Below are 25,135 nucleotides of genomic sequence, written 5' to 3' on the forward strand. Positions count from 1 at the left end.
ATATAGTATATCTGCTTTGACATTTAGTCCTTGAAAGTCATCACTGCAGTGTTTATACTGGGGAGTCATCATGGCAGAGGGTGCAGGTGAAGAAATATGATTCTACAGGAAATATACAGAAATTCAATGCGACAATCTAGACTGTAACATCATATTGAGCTTTGAGACTGAGGGGAGCAAAGTTTACAGTTGAGAAGCCTTGGATTTAACACCAGTATCTACTATGAGGTTATAATTATCCTCTAACCGTTCTGTATCAATGCAATGGTAATTCTACAGGTTTTACATTATGATGAGTTATAACAAAACACCTAGGTTACAGCTGAAGCTGATGGTAATGTCATTTGTTTTGCAGGTATTTGCTCATAAAGTATTGGACAAATGGAAAGTTCAGGGATCCGCAAAGTTGTCTGCAACAACTTTCATGGCAATCCGTCCAATTGTCGTCTGCACATTTTACTCAAAACCACAAATGTGAAGCTCATGGTGTCGTTGGAGGAACAGCAGCAGGATCAACAGAGTCAGCAGGATTCATTGTCTGTAAGCCATGAATGTGTGTACAAAATATCTGTATATTTGTATTATAATACACCAAGTTGATGTTAATTAAATTAAAGAAATTAGAGCTGCCTGGAGCCAAACTTTGGAATCATATCATCGGGGGCAGATCCGGTCAACTACGACACTAACAAATGGTGTGTCTCCTCTCTCTGTCTCTCTTACTAACAAACAGCAGCAGACAAAACATTCAAGTAGCATCTTCTCATTTTCAGCTGGCGATTTCACAGGTTAAAATGACAATAGCTTGCAGCAAGTCATATCAGCTGTCGCTAAATGAATGGTGAATCCAAGAGTAACTGAATGACAGGCCAAAATTAAACGTTTCTGTTTGTTAAAGTGATCACCCAAAGACTGCAAGTGTTTCTGCGGTTCCCACAAAGCAACAGAGCATGAAGACTTTTCTTTAGCTGACTGCCTAACATGAAGTTCAGTCCTCGCATTCTCCAGTTAAACTTTCATTCATATCATATTAATAATTCAAGCTTATAAACTTAATAGCTTTGAATCGGACCTTCAGTAGTTGGATCAAATAGCTCATGAAAAATAAAATAATAATTAATAATTTAGAAGGCTACAGTTGTTATTTCAGTGTCAGATACATAGTCAATCATCACTGGGTTTGGGATCGTAGCCAAAAATATTTGATCATGATGTTCCTAGTGAATAAATGAACACCTTCACCTACTAGTGGTGCTAGAGTAAAAGAGAAACACCAAAGTCAGTAGGAATCGCCCTCTGGGGACCATGGATAGACCAAATTGGACTGACTGACAGACCAACACTGCCCTCAGAGCCACCCTGTTAGTCTTAATTCATTCTGTGGTTGATTCCATTTGACTGTAGGTTCATTTGGATTCACATTCGGGTCCATTCGGGCTTGAATTTAGTTTTTCTTGCTTCCATGAGGCTTTATATGTTTTTAAACATCAATATATGATTTAGGGTTTTAAACCCATGGACATCTAACCCTAGGTGGAAAACGTTGTTGAGACTGAGATCACAAGTGAGTAATCTTCATCATTATCGCTCACTCTGATGAAAAATAGATTTGAATTTACTTTATAGCATCATGAAACAGCCGATGCCTACATTAAATTGCAAAATTACCCTTGAACCCCTCTGCTTCTGTCTCCTGTTTTCATACCACCTCCGTGCCTGCATTCACTCACCTCTAATGCCTATGGCCAAGTTCTGAGAATGGGCTCTTAACCTGCTCTCCTCTTATCGATCCCACAGCTTGTCTCTTCAGTTTCCCCACCTTTTGTGTCCAGGATGTGAATCATAACCCATCTTTAGACCAATCAGTTACCTTCTTCTTTTCTTCCCTCTCCTCTCCACCGCTCTTTGTCCTGACTCACTCCTTTTGTCCTTTTTTCACCTGGACATATAAATAATGACAAGCCCCCGCCCCCCCCAATCCCTCTCCCTCCCTTCCTTTCTTTCCTCACCTCTTGGGTCCCTGGATGCTGATCATCCCCATGTCCTCAGAGTAGTCTGTCAGCTGGCAGCGGAAGCCTTGGTCCTGAAGAACCGTTCTAATGTGGTTCCAGTTGTGTTCGGCTACACCCCCTCCGATGGCCAGGTAGTATGCTTCACCTGGATGGCGGGTGGGAAAGAGAAACAAACAGTGATAAGGGTGAGTATGACAGAAGCAAGGACAGATGGAGCATCAGACAAATACAACTGACAGACAACAACAGACAAAACTGATAACTACATCAAAATATAACAAAACATAGAATGAGTGACAGAGGTTACATACTTCCAAATAAGTTGCAAGTTTAAATCATATTTATGAAACATAGGCAAAATAAGTTTACGCGTCAAGATTGCATAATTAATCGAGAACCACATACTTTTTCACGTTATGGCATTTAATCGCTGCTTTCCATCTAAAACGGATGGATAAATCTGGTTCCAACAACATTCCCAACACATGCTTTTATTTTTTTATTTTTTTATTATTTTTTTTATTTAATATTTTTGGGGCTTTCCGGTGAAATGAAGGCTTCTCTCGATGTCATCTGAATTTTGATGCACGAACTTTTCCGTGTGTAAATAAAAATGCTGCAAAATTTCAGCCGGCTTATTCTAAATTTCTTTGGGTTCACTTGTTTTGCTCTTTTTTAGGCATGTTGAAGATGGTAAATATGGAAAAGCTGGTGGATGAAGATATGTGCATAAAAGTAGGTAAAATTACTGAATGGCAAACAACAACAGATGCATACAGTAGAGCAATAAGATGAGTGATTGAAGTTGAAAGATAGAGTTCAAACATAGAATGACGATAGGAGGAGAACAATAGAATCAACAGAATAATAATGGAAAAATATAATGATGAATACAACAGATATACAGTATTGACAGATAGACTGGAAGACAGAACAATAACAGAACGGGGAAAAACAACAATAAATCCACAATAAAATACAACAATATTACAGTTACACAGTTAAAATGAAAAAAAAAAAAACAGGACAATGATAGAATTATAAATAGATATAACAGTATAGCAGATAATTATGAAAACAACACACACACACACACACACACACACACTTTCTCTGTTTGTTTCTCACCATTGGACTCCGGTGCCAGGGGCAGGTTGGCAGAACCAGGCTCCAGTCTGCTCACTGTCAGGTCAGCCTCCGCCCCTCCTCTCTTATTCAGCATGCAGGTATACACAGTGGAGCCTGAAACACACACAAACACACACATTAACAATTCATTCTCATGGCAAGGCTTTGTAGGCCAATTTGAAAGTGTGTAGTCCCTTGGAACCAAGCCGTTGGAAATCTCAGAATAAAAAATGAACCCGAATCTGAGGTCAGTCTTCGGTTTGTAACTGATTCTTTGTAAGTAATCTAGTTTGTGCGCTTTTGTGTGTGTGTCTGCGTGCGTGTGTGCGCACTTTTTTCGGGCCCCCAGTGTGTGTATAAGAATGAATTTTTAATAAACTCAAGTGTACTTACACTTCTTTCACAACTTTGTTGTTTTTAAGGGGCAATCATTATCAGTCTCTGCCTCCGGGGAATATAGTCACCCTGACGACATGTGAACCTCATCTTTTTGGAAGAGAGTTACCAAGGAAACGACTGAAATATAAACCCCACTGAAACTGATTGCTGAGAACATCACTTAACAAAGATATTCATGATGAGAACATCATCAAAATCATTTTCCTAACGAATGAAGTCTGTATCTAACCACAAGAGACAAAATAATAATAACATTTCCCTCATCCATTGGCCAAAGAAGCTGATTGTTGCAGTGACATGCTAATATGTGGCTGTCCCTCTGTCATCTCTCATTTGGCTGAATGAGTGATGTTACAGCTTCATTCTGTCACTGGTATTAAATAAAAAGGGTGTGTGTAAATGTGTTAGCAAAGCATAACTCAGCCTGCTGAGCCATTAAATATTCTCAGAGCCAGTCTGAACACTGTAATTGTTGTATATTGAGAACTGGGAGCAAGAGAGGGAGAGCGATAGACAAAAAGGCTAAGAAGGCAAGGTCGGATGATGCATCATCTATCTCTTTTTTTTTTTTAAAGCAGTGCTTTTTGAGAATCTACCTTTGTTAGTGGGGTGAAATATGGTTGTGATAATGAGTGGAGGATAATAAAGTGGAAGTCGAGGTTATTACAGCAATTTAGCATCGCACTTCAATTACAGTTGGTTTCTAATCTGTCTTAAAAGGAGACAGACTGCAAAGAAATGGTGCAAATTGATGCAGCAGAGGACGGATTATCCTGTCTTCCTTAGCATTTCCTAGAAGTCCCTCATCTGACACAAGCTTTTAAACTGCTGGATCTAACATCCAATCATTATAGCCTGTATATTTCTTTGTATAACATAAGGAACCCAATGCTGGCACAAGATAGGGGCATTTTTATTATGTGTTTCACGGTCACCATAGTTTCTTCTTCTCGCTTGGAAAGGGAGGATGAAGCCAGGGAGTTGCAACCTGCAACTAAACCACTAGATGCCACTAAAGCATACCCAGTGGTACTTTAAAATCAGTCTTCGATGATTTTGTGTATCTTTTGTGACCTATTGATTCCAGGTTTGTACAAGACATACTTGTATATCTTGTATAACTTGTTTTTATTTTTTTCATTTTTCTTGTAACATGGGTAGCTTGACACACAGGAAGAAAGACCTGCGGTTGGTCAAAAACCTTTCATTAAGATTTTAGGTTAAGTTTAAAAGTTTAAAGCTGTGTTTCCAGTGTACAATTGATCCTTGTGTTTGCAATGGATGACACATTTCCCATAAGGAAAAAAAATTGCATCTTTTCATTAGACCTTCCCTGCCTGGTATATGACACACATCCACTTTGGTAAAACATGAGGCATTATACGCCTGTTTTTACAGGCAAAGCAGTGCTTGTGACTAGTAACTGACCTTCATTGTGGAGTTCCCACTCAAAGCTTACGTGGGTAGACGTTCAGTATTTGTTTCAAATTATTCTAACAGTAAAAGTTATTATTTGTTCAAAAACTAGTGCAGTCTGTGTGTTGTGTTCAGTCCATCCGTTCAGTGCCCATGGGTCAGATCTGTGGGGTGGTACCAGTGGGAGTCGCCAAAAATCAGACATTTTCAAAACCCACGGAAACCTAAAAGGTTGGATGACAGATTTTAGTTTCTGAAAGGATATCGCTGTCAACACAGAGGCGATCAATTCTGTTCAGCAGTGGAAACTGACAGTGGTTGAAGTATGACTGTAAGGAAAGTGGAGAAAAAGAATATCAGAGCATTTGGAGCTCTGCCCATTTTCACATCTGTACACACCTGTCACTGCAGAAAGAAGGCGTACCTGTCGGTTTGCAGAAAAAAAAATCTGGCAGTGCAGACTCCCTTGTCACCACTTTCAACAGAACCTCTAAGAGACTTTTTTACTGGCAGTTAGTGTTAGTGATATTTTCTGATTTTGTAGAAGAATGGACTGTTTTACTCATGTTTTGGCATCTTGTTTCATCCCTCTATCCATGTATCTGCCCTCTTCATTCTGTCAATCTTCTCTCCCATCTGCCTGTGCATTTGTGTGCGTGTGTGTAGGTGTGTGTGTGTGTGTTCTTGCTGCAGCAGACTGACCTGGCTTCTTGTTGACATCAGCTGTGAACAGCCAATCAGCCGCCTTCTTGGCATCTGGTCCAGTGAGATAGAACTTTCCAAAGTAGGACATGTCAAACACGGCCACACCGTTTCTACATGAGAGGCACTCACTCTTAATCTGCATTTCAAACAAACAAACAAACACACATATCCAATTAACGGAGACCCTGAAATTAAATAAAAGTGTCTTCCTCTCTTTGTCAAACATGACTAAATGACTGTATTTATATCTGGAGCCAGATCCTTGAAGGAAACAGCTGTGAAAAGGGGAGCAGTAATAAAGAAGTTCTGACGTCAAGGTGGCTGATTCTCCCTTGTGGTGTGTCCTCTAAGCTGCTGACTTAGTTTGATATGCACATTATGCCCCATCAATCTCACTGACTGTACTTCCATCACTCTCATTTGTCTATGATTGTTATTTCCCTTGAGGACGCATGTCTTTCCTTATGGGAGCCTTCAAAGTGTGTTTATACTCAACTGGCGAGTAGTTTGGCCCATACTTCTTTGACAAAACAGGAAGTTGCATGCAATTTAATAACATTGTTCTGCTGAATAACACACTCAATTTTACACTTGGTACCTTACCACGTCATGATGTGGAGGGAAGTCAAAGGTGTACTCCTTGCCCAGCAATTCGTTGTATTTGTAGTTCACATTCTTCTTAATGTCATAAGCCCCATAGTAATCATAGTCTTTAACCTTTGCGATAATAAAGACAAACCAATAGTTAGAGGCTAATTAATCATCAGCGTTTCCAAGTACAAGAGAGGGACAAAGCGTGAAAAAATAGCATCTTAATTGTTCTTGTCTTTCCAAGTGCCTTTTGTCAATATGTAGATGTAAATAAATCACTTTCATGCATGTGCTTGCGTACAGTATATACAGTATGTACGTAGTGTAAGAGTGTTTCTCACAGGAGCGGGCTTGCTTTTGTTGAACCAGCCAGGTCTCTCCCACCCATGTCTCTCCTGGAAAACACAGCCCTGTTCCGTCAGCACCTACGACAAACAATCACACAAACAAAGAGATAAAATCAGTACAGAGAGAAAAGGCCGCTGATAAGGTTTATTATTAAGTGTTCATTTTGGAATCATTGCACAAAAACATATGCCAAAGTTAAGAAATGGGGATGTTTTGGATTTTAATTAAAAGCATATATTCACAGCATTATTTTGATATTCAGCAACTTCACTCTTCATTATCGAAGTATCGAACAAATCATAGCTGCTGCATTTTGTTGTTTTTTTAAGTATTTAAGCAGCACTAATTGATTTTGGGGGTGGCAGAAGAAGCTCTAACTACAACATCAACATATCATAATTTAATGAAGTTATTATTGGAAACTTGCTAGCAAACATTATATCTAACAGATCAATCAAACAGAAGTGATGGTAGAAACCCTCTTTTAGCACAAACAGTTGCAAATATAGTGCACTTGTTAATTCTTGACCAGCGCTGAAATAAGATATTTCAGCACTTACCATCCTCCTTGTTAAAACTGACAGTCGCCCACAGTTGGTAGGTATGTTCTGCTATGCTCTCTTCCTAGCAGGCAGCTAGCTGTCTCTTGCCAAAACTTCCCACACCATGCTATATTTACCATCCGTGCTACCGAGGTGGAGAAAACGTGTAAGCAGCAGTGTCAGAGATGGCCTGTTTGTGCTCTGAAATAATCTTGTGTTGCCTCCTAAAAGTAGAAAGTATTTGCACAGGGACAGCTTCCTTGGCTGATCAAACTCCTGAAGTACCTCTCAGCCATAACACATGCAGTCGTGATTAGGAGCATGAGCCAGTATGGTGAACAGAAGCTCTTTTTAAAAATAATGATTAGACTTTTTAGGTGTTTTTTCTTCTTCTCTCTGCCACCCCTACATTTGTCTAAGGCTCTCCATCAGCAGGAAAGCTAGTTGCTAGGTGATGGCCCTCGACGAGTGATTAGCAGGGGTCTAATGGGTGTGCAGAAAAGGGTTGGACCAACCCAGTCTCACAGAGACTGTGCTCTCCTTTGAGTCTTCAAGTCTGTCTACCTGAGAGCAGCTATTTGTGTCTTTTCACTGCTAGCATATAATCTGGTGCCATACAAAATACTGAAAATAACATAATAACACCTGACCTGGCTGGAAAAAGCTGAAAGGATTTACGTCTTGTAGTGTTGTACAACAGGACATTAGATTTGCCACAGGCGTCTGAAAATAACACTGCATGCTGACACAATCTAGTGTCCATCAGCAATGGGTATTACATTTCGTAATGGCAATGACACACAGAGGCTATATAAATATTTCCCAAATAGATCCCAAATTACAAGAGGTCTATAAATATTTGCGAGGACATTTTACACCGTACTGGAATACAAAAGTGCAGCAAAATCTGGCCAGGATGCATAATGTTGTGCCATTTTTCATGTATCGATTTCTATCTGTAGCAAGCAACACATCTAACAGTACCTGGATGTGATAAAACTGCTTTTTGCCATCACCCACCACCACTTCCCCTCTCCATCCCCAAATACAAAGGTCACAAATTGGCATCCCATTCCAACCCGGGTCTATAATCAATAAATTACTGACAATCATTCAATATCGATGGGGTGTTTCTATTTTGAGCTGCGCAACTTTTCTATCCTTTACGACACTGGTTTAATGGCCCAGGAAATTCACAGACCAGTTGCAGGTGCTGTAAATGATCTCATGTGATGCTACTCCGAAAATCTGTGCATTCAATTAAGCATTACGACTCGAGTCAGTGAGTGAGATACACACACAGGGAAGAGACAAGGGACAGCAGTCGGAGAAATAAGTGAGTCAGAGAAAAGTAATTTCACATTGTATGCTCTAAAAACAGAAGAATTTCCTCAAGCAAAGGTCAGGGACATCATAACGTCTAACTTGGGTTATGAACTCATTGATCCTTTATCTAACTGAGGTTAGTTCAACTTTAATGGCCCAACCATCACTCTGAAATATCGGTAGCTAAGTAACTGTGCTGTGTATTGATAAATCCATGCCGCTGTCCGTGGTGCTGAAGTAGTAGCATTTGTTGCGCCTTTAACTCTCAGTCCTGCCCTTCTGTCATCTTGGAGCTATAATATTCTTTAACTATACAGCTTATATAACAGGTTACTCAGGTTAGATCTCCTCATTGCACAATAGCAATGTGAAGACCAGTTCTTTTAAGTAACCTGCTCCCATCAGGCCATACCCCTGTTAAAAATTAACAAACTGCCTTTTGCAAAGGAGTAATAAACTGAGCTTTTTGTTAAGGTACAAGAAAGGCTCATAGTTTGGGGGATAAAAAAAGAAAAGAAAAAAGGAGCAGATCAGTATAAAACTAATTTAACAGAAATTTTCATCCAAAACAAATCTTAAAATTGTTGTAACGTATCACCATAATACACAGTAACCAAGGTCTACCTACCATGTGTATAGCTCAGAAAGAATAAGTGATAGAAAGTGAAGAGAAAAACAGTTACACTATTTGCATAACAAAATATATTTAAATCAGATTTTTGATTTAATTGATCCAAAGTGTAAATAAATTTTTCTTGAAAATGTAAAAATGTGTGAGGACACATAGGACACGAACTGAAAACTATTTTTAAAAAGTTAGCACGCCTTCATGACCTTGCTCATTCTTTTTTTTTTTTAAGTATTTTTTTTTTTCGGCTTTTATGCCTTTATTTGATAGGACAGCTGGAGACAGACAGGAAAGGGGGGCATAGAAGGGGGATGACATGTAGCAAAGGGCCGCAGGTTGGATTCAAAACCCTGGGACGCTGCAGCAATAACCGGGCGCCGACTTTGCTCATTCTGTACAAAATCTTTTAAAAATCTTTGGAAAAATCTGGTTAATTATGCATGAAAGATGTCAGGAAAGCTAAATAAAACAAGCTCTCAGATAGCAGTAGACATGATCTATAAAATACATTGAAAACATTGCTAATGCAATTTTGTGTGACAGTAATCTTTTCTGAAAGAATGCCTGCATGCATGAGCGGGGGTAGAAATTGCAACAGTTAAAAGGTAAATGAAGCCTGGAACAGGAAAGCAAGGCAAGGCTAAGTGGGTCATTAATGCATAAAATATGGTGGCAAGGCCCATTAAGGGTTTGTGTTGGGCTAAGGAGAGAAAGAAAGCTGAAAGACATCCGAGACTTAAACTAAGTGTATCATTTATAGCCATGTTGGCACGGATCGCATTAATAAATGTAGCTGCCGGGGATAAGTTACACTGCTAACTGCTGTCTGCCTGAGCCTGAATCAGCTATTTCCCTTTAAATTTGAGTGGAGAACACAGGAGAAGAAAGAGAGAGAGGGGGAGACAGAAAGGGGTGACAGAGAGATAAACATACTGAGAGAGATGGAGTCAGTTTGACAAATGATATTTTTGATCTTCACACTTGTATTACCAGTACTTCAAGACAAGCATGGCAAAATATTCAATGAGAAGACCTGAAAGCACACACACAGTCGGTTCTACATTCCTATTTACAACTTAAGCGCACCCTATTTAGCGTTCAAGCCAGTACAACCTGGGCTTTTCAGCAGCATTATTTATATGTTGATTTGCTCTATCAACACCTTACTGTCTCAATTATCCAATCAGATGCTGAGGTTAAAGAGGTTAATAGAGGGAACGAAACAGCGGCAACGCTTTTTCTGTCACACAAAGTACAGACTGTAGCAAGAACAAAGAGTGTGCGAACCAGAGGAAGAGAGAAAAAGAGAGACTGACATCCAGTATGAATAGCAGGATGAATAGAAGAGACAATTGTGCTGGGGAGGATGTCCAAAAGAGAGAATACCAAATGAGAAACGGATAAGTGAAGGCAATGGTACATTCATGGGGGAAAAAAACATAGGAGAAAAACAGTGACTCATACAACCTCTAAAACTATATGAAGTTTTCAAGTTATCTGGTCAAATAATGGCAGTGGAGAAGCTCCTGTGGCTCAGAGAGGTGAACAGGTTTCATCTATGTTAGGAAAGCTTGTCGATACGGGTCCAGAACGTTTCCCCTCAGCTACGCAAAAGCCAAAAGGTGTCTGCCAGTCTAAATCCTAAGGGGTACACAACACTGCCTATACTTTTTGACAAAAAAAGCCTACCTAACTTAAGGTGCTTTACTAAAGCCAAGATTGTACTGTAAAATAAAATGTGGAAAATAAATAAATAAATAATCTTAATATAATATGGTCTTCTAACCTTTGGGGAAAAGCAACAGAACAAGAGAACACTGTTGCTGTTTTTGATTGATTTCCTCATAACACTGAACACAGTACACTGTGTTTTTGTATACTGTCCTTGAATTGTGAATTTGTTTTTCTAATTTTACAGTCTGACAATATTCTCCAAAAATATGAAAACTTGTATAGAAGTATAAAATTTAATCAAATTAATGAGTAATCTGTTCATAGTTCTTTTCATTCTTGTTTTCTATCATCTATTGGTTACATGTACAGATGCAAAAAATGTTGGATTTTTAGTTCTTTGCCAATAAAACCTGCGGGGCCTCAACTTAAATGCCTGCACTGGAGGTCAAACCCGCTAATCTACCTGATGGAAGGGGTCTTTCCTCATGTTTCGGCTGGCCAGTGGTTCATCAAAGGGGAACACCACAGAGTAGTTCTTGGCGTAAGACTCGTGGCTCCTCTCTCGGATCCAGCGTTGGTTGTCTGTCAGCGAGTGATGGAAACGTCTGAGAAGTAAGTCACAATCATTCAGACTTCATTAAAACTTCATGGTTATTCTGGTTCCTGCTGCCCTTTAATAAATTGCCAATCGGACCCTTAAAACCATGTTCTGCTTTGTAGGGCACCACACCCATGTCACTTGCTGCCACTGCTCAAATACGTTGTGTGCACTGATGTACCTGATGTCGTAACCATACATATCCTTCTCAGGGCGCCCATGTATGATCCAGTGAGCCAGCTCTCTACCACAACCACCTCCCAGCATCATACCTGACAAAAACACACATACAGGAGATGGAAATTGTCATGAACAGCATCTCATAATCACATTCAGTTTCTTATAGAAAACACATAAACTACAGTGCTGGAGTCATTGTTTAGTCGATGAAATGTCAGACAAGATAGAAAAATGCCCACTTGAAAAAACTCCCAGAGGCCAAGGTGACAGCACATTTTTGGACTGATTATCAAAAGAAAAAACAAAGATGGGCCTGTTTCACTATTTTCTGATATTTTATAAATGAAATTATTCAGAAACTAACAAAAAAATCAAACTAACTTATGATGAAAATGATGACCGTTCTTTTTATCCAAATCTAACACATTTCTGGATCCACAGTTGCACAAGCACTAGTTGGGAAATGAGAGTGGAAAATCTGAACAAAAAACAGGACCTCTCTCAATGATGGCCTGTCTAGAGGACTGCGAGTTCGTCTCATTAATTTGGAGAAGAGAAGAGCAGTTTCTGTCCTCTGCTACAGCCTCTATATGTCATATGACCTACAGAGGATTGTTTTGACCTTTGTTCCGTCATTTGACCCTCGCTCACAGCTGCCCCTGAGCAATCTGACCTCATCAGCTGCACCCGACGGCTGCAGCATTCTATTTATTTCAACTCCACCATGGAACACTGACAATTCAATATTTTATCCATCCAGTCCCAAAACTGCTGGGTTAATGAGCTGTTCCCTTTTAGCAACCCCCTTCTTGTGTTGCTGGTAATTTGCATACATCGTGTATGCGTGCGTTGGTGCGTGTGTGTTTGTGTGTACATACATATACACACTCTGATACATCACTATGCAGCAGCACGAGCAGTGTGTCCTTGCATTCGTGCTCCATCCCTCAATCACCTCTCACGGCATCCTCTCTCCCTCCATCTCTCACTGCTTCACTCTTCTGTGGGCAGTGTCACTTCGGGCCAAGCCTGGGTTGGCGTTTGAATGGCGGGATGGATGGATGGATTGGAGCAAGGGGTGGAGAGACAGAGGAAAGGGGGGTGGTTGGGGTATGATGGAGTTCGTACTAGACAATGTTGAGACAACCAGCAAGGCGCGGTGGCGCTGACAAATGTCACCCGAGATAACCGCGCTGATGTGTGAGCGTGTATCGGCTTGTGAACCCTCATGCTCGTGCTTCCAGTCATCTTATCATCACCTCCTTCCTGCCTTTGTGCTTCCCCTTTCCTCACCCGCTATCGGTATCTTGCTCTATTATTGTTCGTTTATGCTTTGCAAACATTTGTTCCTTTCTATGACATTATCTACTGGGCCCTCTCCTCTCTTTTAAACATAATCTCTCTCTCCCTTGCTTCTGACATTTACAGTGATGCTGCTAGCAATTAAAACATGCTTTGAAAGAGGGAGAAAACATATAAATTTTTTTCCCCTTCTCCACCATAGTAGCCCAGTAAGCATCTTGAGCACACTTTGGTCAAACAGCGCTAAATTTGGTGCGTTCTAGGTTACAGCTAAAGGAATAGATAAAAACATTTTAGAAAATGCACTCACCAATCTAATGTCTGAATGTAAAGTATGGAGTTGGAGTCAGGATTTGTTTAGCGTAGCTTAGCACAATGATTGGTGGCAGGGGGAAACTGCTAGCTTGGTTATGTCCAAAGTTCAAACCTTTGGCTATGAGCATCAATATAGTTAACCTATTCAAACAACAACATAATTCAACTTATGCTTATGTGCAGCATTTGGAGCCATGGTGCAAGTTGGCAGATACTGTTGGTGAACACAGGTTTTGGTCTGTTCACCAAAATGGTACCAAACCTGACAACCTCACTGTGCGTGTACACAGGGAAGCTGCACAGCTTCCCTGTGTACACGCTCACTGTGCCCAGTCGTTGTTTGCCAAGAAGTAGTTCCAGCGCGTACACATGAGATAAATAAACAAAACACATCCTGTAAATAAGTCCACTTTAGACCATAAAAAGCCAATTTGGGATATATGCTTATTCGATTACTGGCTGAGAATTAATGAGACATGTCTGATATAAAGCTACAGTTGTAAGATAGTCAGCTTAGCTTAGCTTAGCATAGCATAAAAGCTGGGGAAAAACAGCAGCCGGTCTCCATCCAAAAGTGTACCAGCTTCTACAGTCACTGAAATACTATAACACGCACTTTATTTAAGAGGCTGGGACATATTATCACCTGTAAATTAAGATCACTGTGTCAAGTCCTTGCCTTTTCCTTCTTTTTTTTTATAAGGATTCAAACTAGCTCCTCTTTAGGCCTTCCATTACTACCACCCCTTCTATTTATCTCTCTATCCTCATCTTCCACCTCAGTGAAACTGCAGCAGATGAGTCTCATTCCTATTTGTGTCACTATCCTAGAAAAATAATATGCCACTGAACCCAGTGGTTATTTCAGAGTTCAGAGTTAATTGTTTACTACCTTGAACACAAGCAATTTTCTGTGTCTTATAATGGGATAAAAAGCTTCAGATAGCCATAATAACTGGGAAAGTGCTCATTATTATGATTATCAGCAAGATAGTGATGCAGCTGCGTAAGAGGTGCAGCAGTTAAAAGCAATAAAAGAACCATACTCACAATAAATAAATGCACTCAAAGCTAAGAGCTGAGCTTGATGTTTCTGACTATAATAAAGGAAATGTAACTTAATGTTGCTAGGCAACAAATACAACAGAGTAAGCAGTTACTGACTAGAAACGAAAATGAACTCCAACAACTAAAACAACTAAAAACTGGAGGCTGAAAAGCTTACCAAGCACTCAATGATGGATTTCTTAATGTGAATGTGTCAACATGTATCGACCCTGTGGTGCCTGAATTACCCCACTTGTCTTGCCCCGCCTTGAGCTAAATAAGCTGTATGAGCTCGTGTGTGCATTTTGTGTGTGACGGAATAAAATGGACAGAAGACTTTTCCCTTGCCAGAGGGAGAAAGAGGCAAGGGGGGGATATGAATGACTAACATACAGAGAGGGAAAAAGGACGAAATGGGGACAAATGGACATTACCAAGCCCCTGCTTTGATAAGACTAGTATATTTTGTTTGTGTATGTGTGCATGTGGAGTACAAATGCCTGTGTGTCAGGCTAGTCGAAGGCATTTGGGCCATCCTTCCTGTGCATGATCGATGGAAAATCCCTAATAATCAAGTCACCGTACCAAGTGCAATACAATCGGTGACACCGGTTCCATTTCAATGAGCCTGGGCACAGCATGATACTTTAGAACACAGACTTAAGGGCGAGGTGACTGCAATATTTTATCCACCTCCATTTAGATAGGAATGTTACACTTTTATTTGCATAAAGTAGAATAAAAAGAAAAATGTACATAGTTTGAAAAAGGGCTTATAAAGGGCTTAAAAAGGGCAGGATTATTTTTATTAACATTATTTGTCTGTACAATTTGTTTTGGATTAATCATTTAATCTATAACTAACGCAAAATAGTGAAAAATTCCCATCACATTTTCCCAAAGCTCAAGGTGATATTTTCAAATTAAAAATGTAATAGTTTTGAATATGAAATGTTCAATTTGTGCTGGCACTAAAATATCTCCATAGAAAAGAGGATATGATAAATTGCTAACTCGACGATGGATAACAAGATTATAACCGATCTACGATCAGACTGATGGACAGGATGAGTGTCTCATAAATAAGTGCTTAGAGAATAAGAGTGACAACAGCAACAACCAATCAGCCATTTGCACGAACTTAGCATCCAACAAAACCTACACTTTTGAAGCAAAAAAACAACAGAAGGCGTTGTGTGTGACTGTTGATAAAAATATATGCTCACTCATTAGCACTCCACCTCCCAAGCTCTTGTCATAACAACTTCAGAGCTTGACCCTGTAATCTTTTGCTCTTATGCAGAAAAAGCTTTCTCTCAACTGTCTGTCAACGCTGACAGCGATTACTTTGCCCTTTACGCCCCCTCTCTCTATGTTTTTCAGATTGCTGAGATACTCACATTCCACCCTGTCTAATGTCAGAGGTAAGCTAATGGAGTAAGTAACTAATGGAGTGACTTGGTTGCTGTTTGTATGTGTGTGTGTGTGTGTGTGTGTGTGTGTTCTCCGTGGACCTGAAATGAAAAGCACTCCATTATTCATTTGTGCCTTGAGTGTCCACAGAGATAGGCGATGGCCGGGTCAAAGTCTAGGAAAAACACTCCTCGGCCATTTCTACTTGCTTGTTTTCTTCCCGTATATTGTGCCATACACTTTCTTTTAAGATTCCGTTGACCTTTCTAGCCCTATCATTTTATGGTTTCCTCAAGGGAAAGCTCTATGCCATGAAGTATTTGAAAGCATACGGCCGTGAGTGATATGTATCGTCTGTTTTAGGTAAAGATTACGATGTCGGCAATCTTTTCACTCTCATCCTTGTGCACTCCTCGTTTCTCTCCCTCTCTTTTCTTTTGTTTCTTTGTCTTCTCTAATGCTTTCTTCGATTTTTCCATTCCTGCAGCACTTACCAGCACTGTTGAAGCCACAGCCCAGGAAGAAACCTCTGACTTCTGGGGCTTCTCCCATCAGCGGCTTATGGTCTGCTGTGAATGATTCTGGAAAGGGAAAGCGAGAGAAACTTTGTCGATTAAAAGTGGCAACAAATTGTAAGACAGACAAACCTATATAAGGCCAGGTTTTAACATGTTGATGTGGAGATATGTTTGAAGGCATGGAACGATGTAATGTACGAATCACACACACACACACGTATTATAACAGATCTACTTAATTGCAATTTTGACCTTAATGGTAAACCAACCTTTTGAAGGTCTTTGAAGTGCAACACCTTTCTACTGTATGTTTTCTATGCTCTGAAGGGCATAGGGTACTTGTAGAACTCATAACACTCTGATCACGGTTGAGATTTCTGCTGCATTTTTCCTGCTCTCTCCTCAAGGAAACGGCTGAGGACCAAGTAAGTGAAAAGTGCTCAACGCGGTGTACTGGTTGTGTAAACAAAACACTTGAAATGAAACAAAAGCCAGCCTTAAAATGAGGGTCACAGGAGAGGAGATGGCTCGCAACAACAACTGGACTAAACCCTGAGCTTCCTCTACCTCTGAGCTCAGTCATTCTCAACCTTCATTTATTTTTCTTCCCATCATGGTCCGTATTCCATTTCTCACATTTTGTTCGACTCCTCTCTCTATTTCCTTCTTCACATCTCTACTTATGCTATCATTTGTCTTTCTTCATTATCTCCACTACTTCACAAATTCTACTTTTCTCTGTTTATGCTTTGCAGTTTCCTTCCCTCTTTCTCAGATTTCTTTCTCAATTTCTCTCTTCCTCTGATCATTCATCCATATCTGTGACTATATTTTTGTGTAACTGTACGTTTCAGCTCAGCTCAGTCATTTGCTTCAGTTCACAAATTCATTCTGACTCTCCAAACAGCTGCATCACACGATGATGATGAAAAATCTATTTGGATACTGTAACTTTTCAGGCTGCACAGCTACAGACCGGCTCACTCAACCTTGCGGTAATGTGTTACAGCTTGAACAGGAAGCCGGGGATCAAACTATCTCTACACACATGACACACAGGCTGCTAGTTTAGGTATTCATGAGCAAATGCAGTATGGGAGCGGTGCATAAGACATTTCACATACGGATACATTTCACTTTTAAATTAGAATGTGTCCAATTTAAGAAGTGTCATGAAAGTTGCTTGTTCCCTGCTGTAATGCATAATGTTATAATACTTAATACTAATAAGAAGGGCTTGCACGAGTTTCACAAAAATGTATGCTTCAGTGGAACTGGTGTGTTTGTGTGTTTGTGTGTGTGTACGTGTGCGTGCGTGTGTGCGTGTGTGTGTCTGAGACTACCTGGTCCGCAGACAGTGGACTTGATGCCAGTCTGCTCCAGGGCAGGAACTCTGTTGATTGCACCCTCAATATGTTGCGTGAATACATCCCAGTCCAGGTCAAACAGGCTGAAGGCAAACTTATCAGACACCTGGCAAATAAAACACAAATACATGACTTACTTTACTTTACTACTTTAAACAGATTTTTAAACTCTTTGACAGTTATATAGTATATAATCTATCCTGCAGAAAGAACACATTGATGTTTAATATAAAGGAAGAAAATTTTAGAAAATGCATATTAGTGATTATGAACCAAATAAGCAATAAACAAAACAAAAAAACAAGTAAGATTACACAGTGCTTGTGTAGAAAATTGTGTATTTTTGTGTCTTAGATGATTTATTAAAAAATAACATAAATTCCAGGATTTATTTTAAACCTGCAATAACTTCCAATAACAATACGCAGTGGAAACAAGTTGTAAATAAAATATAGACACATCATCATCTTCTTTTTTTATCAGTTGGTATATTTATATCAAATTTGTCACACATCCAGTAGTTGTAGAGCAACATTGAAATTAATTTGGAGTCATGTTTCTGGCCATGTGAGTAGTGCAATCCCAATATTCACTCTCTTTGAGCTATTTTTAGTCTCTACTGGCTCTTGAGGAAAAATTATCTATAGGTTCATCAATACGAGTGACCACTTTTACATCGTCACATTCTAATTTTTTTGTATCAAACACCAGATATACTCTAGCTCTGTCTGTTTGTATTCCCCACAAAATGAATCTACACCACTGCAGTGGATTGCTGGATGTTCGATGTTGGTGCACCACCTCAAAGTCAATGTCTTTGAGTTGAATGACCCTTTTTCCTTTTTATTCCTTATCACTTTTGACAAGAACACTGTAAATTCAGTCCAAGTCAACACGTGACTGTAGAAAGTGCCAGATGTGTGAGGACGACACACACTGCAGCCAAAACACAATCCTGTAGCATCTGTTGAATCAACTCTCTCTCACCAGGGAATCAACATCTGTCAAATCAGACCTTTCCCTCTCAGTTCCCAGTCCAAGCTTTAATTTGCTCCCATCTGGACTTCTGTAACTCCCTCCTTGTCAGCCAGGCCAAAATGGAGCCTTTAGCTCCTACAACTCATGCCAAGTAGTGCAGAGCGCCTCGCCTTAAAACTCCTTCCTGCTACACTAATCTGACTGACTCAGGGTGCTCAATTTAAAAAGTCCAGCACACCAGCTTGTGCTCTGTGCAGCGATTTTATCAGGCATGTATTTCTCCCTATATCCTGGCACTGATCTGGTTATCCCACCACTCGAACTTGACTCTTCTCCATCTTGGCTCATGATGAAATGCAATTCCCACTTCCCAGAAAAGCAGTCAATCTCTTATTTTTAGACGGCAACTGTTCTGAGTCACTGCAAACAAATACCACACTGGATAATATCAACCTACCACCCTTAATTTTAAATATATATTAGGCACAATTGATTCTTTAAGTCAGAAGTCTGCAGAAATACTGAGGGAGAAAGGAGTTCCTATGGCCTTACAATTTGCGTCAGTGGTGACACTTTCAGTTTCTATTAAGACTTGAACGTTACAGGGATGTGCAAGCTGACGGTAGCTGCTTTCATGTGAACAAAGAGTTTCTGTATTATTACCGAGCACTGACACTCAACTGGAGTATCTAAAGAGCAGTGTTCTTTGTCCTAGACACCACACTTCTCTCAATCCCTCCCAAGCCATCGATCCTGCTCATCTTCACTCAGCCTGCATTCTCTATTCTCTCCATCTCCCTGCTAATTCTCCATTCTGTATCTCCTCTTTCTTCCTCCATCCGCCTCAAGACATCAAAGCAATGCTCAGCTGCTTCTGCGAACAAAAGAAGCTGCTTCTGCAAAAAAGAAATCCTCTAAAATGTAAAACCACTGAGGAGTCTGTGGACCGGCAGGCAGCCAGACGGAGTCAGTCAGTCTGACAAGAAAGAAGATATTATCAGTGTCCTGCAGAACCCCAATCTAATGCCTTTCATGAGAAACTGAAACTTAATATTGTTCTAGTATTTAATTTTTTTGGGCGTGATAACTTTTTATCAAAGACTGAGAGATATCTTTTGTTTAGTTTGTTTCTACAAGTTGTACCACTTAAATGTATTTTTGATATGGCTCATTCTTAAACATGAGCAGGTTGAATAGATAGAAATCTTTACTTGTAAATGGTAGGGATGCAGGATTACAGTGTAAGAATAAATGAATAAATCAAACTGGAATTCATGAGGAGTGAAAAGTTATAAATGTGGAACCCTTGGACAGGAAAAAGATAAGATGCCTGCCACCAAACCTTCCAGCCCAGTTAACAAACTACTATAAAAACCTGTCTTTGAGATAGAGCACACATCCATTTAGACCACCTGTCGATTCAAAGGCTTTTATAAAAGATCAATCTCCAAAGTCAACCACCCCTTCAAAGAGTCAGTGTGTGCATGAAAAAACGCTTGTACGATTACTTTTTATAGCTGCCAAGGAGTTGTTTGAATAATTTGTCTTCACAGCCTTTTGTAATTTCAGTCTTTTACAGAAATGCTTTGGTTTTAATGTTCCAATAAAAAGCGATTTCACCAGTAGTGGCTTCAAAAACATACGGTTTGTGGGTGGTGCTAAAAGAAAAGCTATGGGGTCATTAAAATCCATGGGTTTATCTCTCTTGGGGCATGTATTAAACTCATCAATCTGCCTATAATAAATAAAATATCTAGTGTGCAGGCAATAAGACACTTCAGTTTTACCATGGATGACTACACAATACCTTTTTGATAAAGTACGGATTTGATACCCAGCCTGAGGATTAGGCCTGTGGACACCTTATTTCTTTACGTTTATATTCAGTATAACAACTTTGCCTCAATGCTTGACTTGCAATGTTGTTTGTACTTTGCATTTGTGTACTTTTTTCAGATGATAGGATTGATACCACTCTGTGTTTATGTTGGTTGTCTAAATAAGGAAGCTAGAATGAGCAGCCAGTTAGCTTAGCACAAAGACTGTAAAGAGAAACTCTGTCCAAAATGAATCCCCAGGAAAACCACAACATTTAAGATTAAACCACTGACAGTATTTAATTAGTGGATAGCTCTTCCAGGTCTGTGAAGTGAAGCCAAGTGTCTTAAACCTAGATTATTTCTTATGGCCAGCAGGGGGCCACTCCATTGGATGCAAGAAAAAAAGTATTTAGCAAGATAGTATTTAGTCTTATAGGGAAATTACCCTACTTTTCATTTGATTTATTACCACTGTAAAAAGTTTCCTTATGATTCTACGGTCTCAGTTGGTAGTTTCAAGTCTTCATCCATACAGCATGATGTTCAGGTTAGGCTGTTTATTTCTAGTCTTTATGCTAAGCTAGGCTACAGACACGTGAGTGGTATCAATCTTCTCACCCAACCCTTGGCAAGAAAGCAAGTAAGCATATTTCCTATAATGTCAGACTTTTTCTTTCTGGAAAATGTTACTTATATTTACTTTTACTTGAATGCAGGACTTAGTATATTATTCATTATTATTATGCAACTTTTACTTAAATAAAAAGGACCTGTATTTTTTCTTCCACCACTCTGGGAAATAAAACTGCACACATACACCCACACACAAACACACACACACACACACACACACACACACACAATTTTATGAGTCCTGTTAGGAATACCGTTTGACCTCCAAGCTAATACAGTAGCAAGTAATTAATGACAAGCGAATGAAAAACAGACTAAATAAGATATAAGGTCAAACTGACGGAGAGAATGAAAAGTCTCTAAACAGGATTAAACTTTATTCGGCTTCCTAATTGATGTATTTGATTTTATGTCAAACAAGACGGACATTGCGTCATGCCTCTCCTTAAGGTTTCAAAGTCTCAAAGCTATCGACAGAGAATACGATGGTTAATCATTCAGAGAATATTCAAGCTCACCTCATCCCAGAAGATGGGGTTTTGTTCATAACCACCCACAGACAGGGCATCACCTTGGAGGCGCAGGTACACTGATGCATCATGGTCCCTGACATTTGGCATGTTCTGCGAAGACCGGAAACATTTAAAACATTAAATTAGTCCAAACACATTGTGCCGTAGTCACAGAATGATGAGCAGATTAAATATCATTAACAAGAGGAGGATGAATTTTTATTCATCAATTAACTGAAACATAATAGCAAATGCACATCACAAGTTATTACAGGCTCATTCTTTATCTAAAAAAAATGATTACTTTGTTTGATTGGCAGCTACAACTGTAGAAAATTAATTCATAATGAAAAGACACAAAGAAAGCCAAGCTGATGGCAACATATTTAAAGCTCTACCACCAAAATGCTCTCTTTTTAAAAGTTATCACAATTCATGGTTAATTTTATGTCAGTCAATGAACGGATTAATTTCAGTGTAACTTTTCTTATCACAACAGAACCAAAAATAGGACCATTATATGGGGGAAATTTGGTGAAACGAAAGGGAAATTACCATGCTGTTCTCATCGTAATAAAGCAGATTTTCCCTTTACTCTGCCCAGATTCTCAGATGGCATTTAGTGCTTTTTGTTACTTTACACAATGCCGTATGTACAGAACAGGATATACAATATGGGACATAACAAGCATAAAAATCTTTACAGCACCAGTGGAACATACCCTGACATACCTTAACAAACCATAGTGTTTTTTTTAATGTATGGTATGGCAGCTACTGACATAGCATGAAATCTTCTTTCAAAACACAAGAGAGAGGAGCATTTATCCCCTTGAGTCACAGTAAACATTCTTATAGAAGTGTCTAATGAATAGTTTCACTTTAAGTATGTTGTGTCATTTGTATTCATTCCGTCACAAGCACTTTTCATTCGAAAGTCGATTGGCTCTCTGGGTACAAAACCAAAATACCAGTGAACAAGCTGACATTTGGAAAAAGGCGCACATCATATAATAAAAGTCAAACTGCTGTTTCCCTCTCTTTCAGTGCAGTCCATACTCCATGTGATCAATACTGAGCACTGGACTTCAATACACCCTGTACTCACGCAGATGTGAAAAACATACACCACTTATATCAGCAAGCTTGGTTCCTTTTTATATTTAAATCAAGTACAACCTTCAAGGACAAAACACATCTATATTCACACACAGACATGCGGTCAGCATGAGATGTTTGACCTGACAAGTTGCACACCCTGGTGGGAACAGATTTCCTGATGGCATCCGAGTGTGTGAGTGTGTCATTTAGTGTGTGGGTTGCCTGTGTACATGATGTAGCAGTAATGCTGGTTAAGCTGCTCTTAAACTACATAACACAGGGAAGCTCTGACAGCCCGTCTAAAACCACCGGCCTTTAGAGGATGAGCCCAGTCATGCATGTGTACACTAACTAAATCTAACACAGGCAAGAGCCACGATCACAGAGCTACAGTGGATCATGCACACAGGCCATGTCAGACATGTGTTATATCTGCACACAGAGGCCTCCCCCCAATGGCCCCCACACCAAAATACACAACTTATGAGCATTAAAGGATAGAAAGAAAACAATCTCCACTTCTCTCACACACAAACAAGCACACACATCTCATTCCAACACTCACTAACAGTCTGAACCATTAGAGGTGGAAATCTATAATGTCACAGTGCCCCCTGTTGTTCATACAGACTTAATACAGACAGATGAAAGAATTTCCCTCTCCATGGGGAATTAATTGAATAGCAAAATCTAAGTTACAGTAGTACTTTCTATGAGGATGCCTGAAGTGTATGAATTGAGACATCTATTCTTAATGAATTGTGACATCTTACAATAGCTGTCACAAGGTAATAGTGGCATTGTATCTGAGGATAATTCGATTCTTCTGGCCTATTTTCTGAAGGTTGTTAGAAACATTATGGTGCATTATATTATTATAAAAAATAACAAAACAATGAACTCATCTTATTTTCAAAAAGGCAGCTACATTATAATGCAAACTCTAAAATGTTAATGCTTACTTTAAATTACATTTTTCAGAATGAAAAGTGCAGAAAATATACAATACTCTAAAACAGAGTACATTAAACAAAGTCCACACACTACATAGACCCCAGATGTATGTTTTGTATTGTATACAGGCAGAAGTGAAGAGCAATACAGCTCAAGTCATTTGGTCGAGTTAATAAAATTCACCTTGCAGATTATTCTAAAATTAGAATATCCCCATACTGAGACAAACATAAGTAGCATAATCAGGAGCCTCTTCAATCTTCTGGTGTCTTGTATTGACAACAACACAACAATTTTAAGACACAGATTTGCTCCACAGGTCAGCATTTTCTTTCAGGATATGAAACTCTAAAAGCAATAACATATAACAATATAAAAATCATACCTGCCATTTGCTAGCACACTATGGGGGTCTAAAGAACATCGTACCAATGGTGGACTTTATTTTTAATACAATATAATAATATGAACCACAGTCTAATAGACAGACAAATAGAGGTTTTACCTGTATGCCTTCGATTCTCTCTGTTACCACATAAGCGTGATGCATCGCGATAAGAGGCACCTTGACTCCGGCCATTTCCCCCAGCTTGGCGGCCCACACACCTGCATGTAACACACAGAGACAAAAATGTAATAAAAATGCCACACACAATTCTGAATAAAGGCAATTTGGTCAAAAATACCTGTAAAATTGTACTAAATTGCTTATTTTGCATTAAGTGTCAAAAGTCTATGCCAGGGCTACAGTTGGCCCGCTGTAAGGGTCAGGCCTCACAAGCAGAGTAACAAACGATTTTTCTGAGACGGACTTTAATGGCAAAACGTTACCAGCAGAATTACTTTCATTTACATGTCAAATAAAAGAAAAATCCTTTTAACCTGAGGTACTGCTGTCTTTGGAATGATTATTCAGCTGCCCCTGAATCTCACCTGCACAGTTCACCACACAAGGTGTCTCAATGGTCCCATGAGGGGTCTCCACTGCCTTCACCTTCCTCATGCCAAAGTCATCTGTTCGCACTTGGATACCAGTCACAGGGCAGTTCTCGATCACCTGATTTAAAGAAGATGGTGTGGAGTTATTTACATGCAACATGGAGATGGTGCATATGCTCTGCTCCACCCATGCAGGAGTCCCAGTATGTAATGTACATCAGAGTCGTGCAGTAAATCATTCGAGTAATATCTGCTCATAGGCTATGATATCTTGCCATACTTAACAATCCTAATATTTTTTAAAAATCCCTCTTAGATCAACTCACTCACACTAAAGTGCATTTTCGCTGAGGTTCTCCTCAATATAACAGCAATCAAAGAAAAACAAACAAAAAGTGTCTTCCACACAATGATCACATGGTTTCAGTGGTTGCAAGTTGCTTTAGCATTGTAAGGCTAAGTAAGATAATCTAGGACATCATGGCTACACTGTACATTGGATCTGATAGCCTGGGTTTAGCTTGCTGTCCAGCAGCTGTGCAGTCTCAGTTACCATGGTGATCTACCCAAAGGGTAGCTACCTTCATGAGGCAAAAAAAGTCAGACTAAATCTCAAATTTAGCATTTTATTACTTAAAAGGCTTATGCCTACATTTTTTATGTAAAACCTATATTTTCTCTACCTTTAC

The 25,135-nt window shown here is 39.5% G+C and overlaps 1 protein-coding gene across 1 annotated transcript in view; it reads right to left on the reverse strand.

Annotated features, from left to right (window-relative positions):
- sardh (sarcosine dehydrogenase) overlaps positions 1–25,135 on the reverse strand; it is a 41,477-nt gene that overhangs the window by 10,845 nt on the left and 5,497 nt on the right. Inside the window, exons 6-17 of the mRNA XM_035667879.1 lie at positions 24,441–24,564; positions 24,013–24,113; positions 21,459–21,563; positions 17,486–17,615; positions 16,119–16,205; positions 11,549–11,639; positions 11,233–11,374; positions 6,593–6,676; positions 6,264–6,377; positions 5,658–5,796; positions 3,141–3,254; positions 2,010–2,157 (exon numbers count right to left, since the gene is read on the reverse strand). Of these exons, the coding sequence (XP_035523772.1) occupies positions 2,010–2,157; positions 3,141–3,254; positions 5,658–5,796; positions 6,264–6,377; positions 6,593–6,676; positions 11,233–11,374; positions 11,549–11,639; positions 16,119–16,205; positions 17,486–17,615; positions 21,459–21,563; positions 24,013–24,113; positions 24,441–24,564 (1,379 nt within the window). The remainder of the gene's footprint in view (positions 1–2,009; positions 2,158–3,140; positions 3,255–5,657; positions 5,797–6,263; positions 6,378–6,592; positions 6,677–11,232; positions 11,375–11,548; positions 11,640–16,118; positions 16,206–17,485; positions 17,616–21,458; positions 21,564–24,012; positions 24,114–24,440; positions 24,565–25,135) is intronic.

The sequence above is a fragment of the Morone saxatilis genome, unplaced genomic scaffold (assembly GCF_004916995.1).
Source record: "Morone saxatilis isolate NCDOM2014 unplaced genomic scaffold, NCSU_SB_2.0 Contig21, whole genome shotgun sequence".
Taxonomy (NCBI): Eukaryota; Metazoa; Chordata; class Actinopteri; family Moronidae; genus Morone; species Morone saxatilis.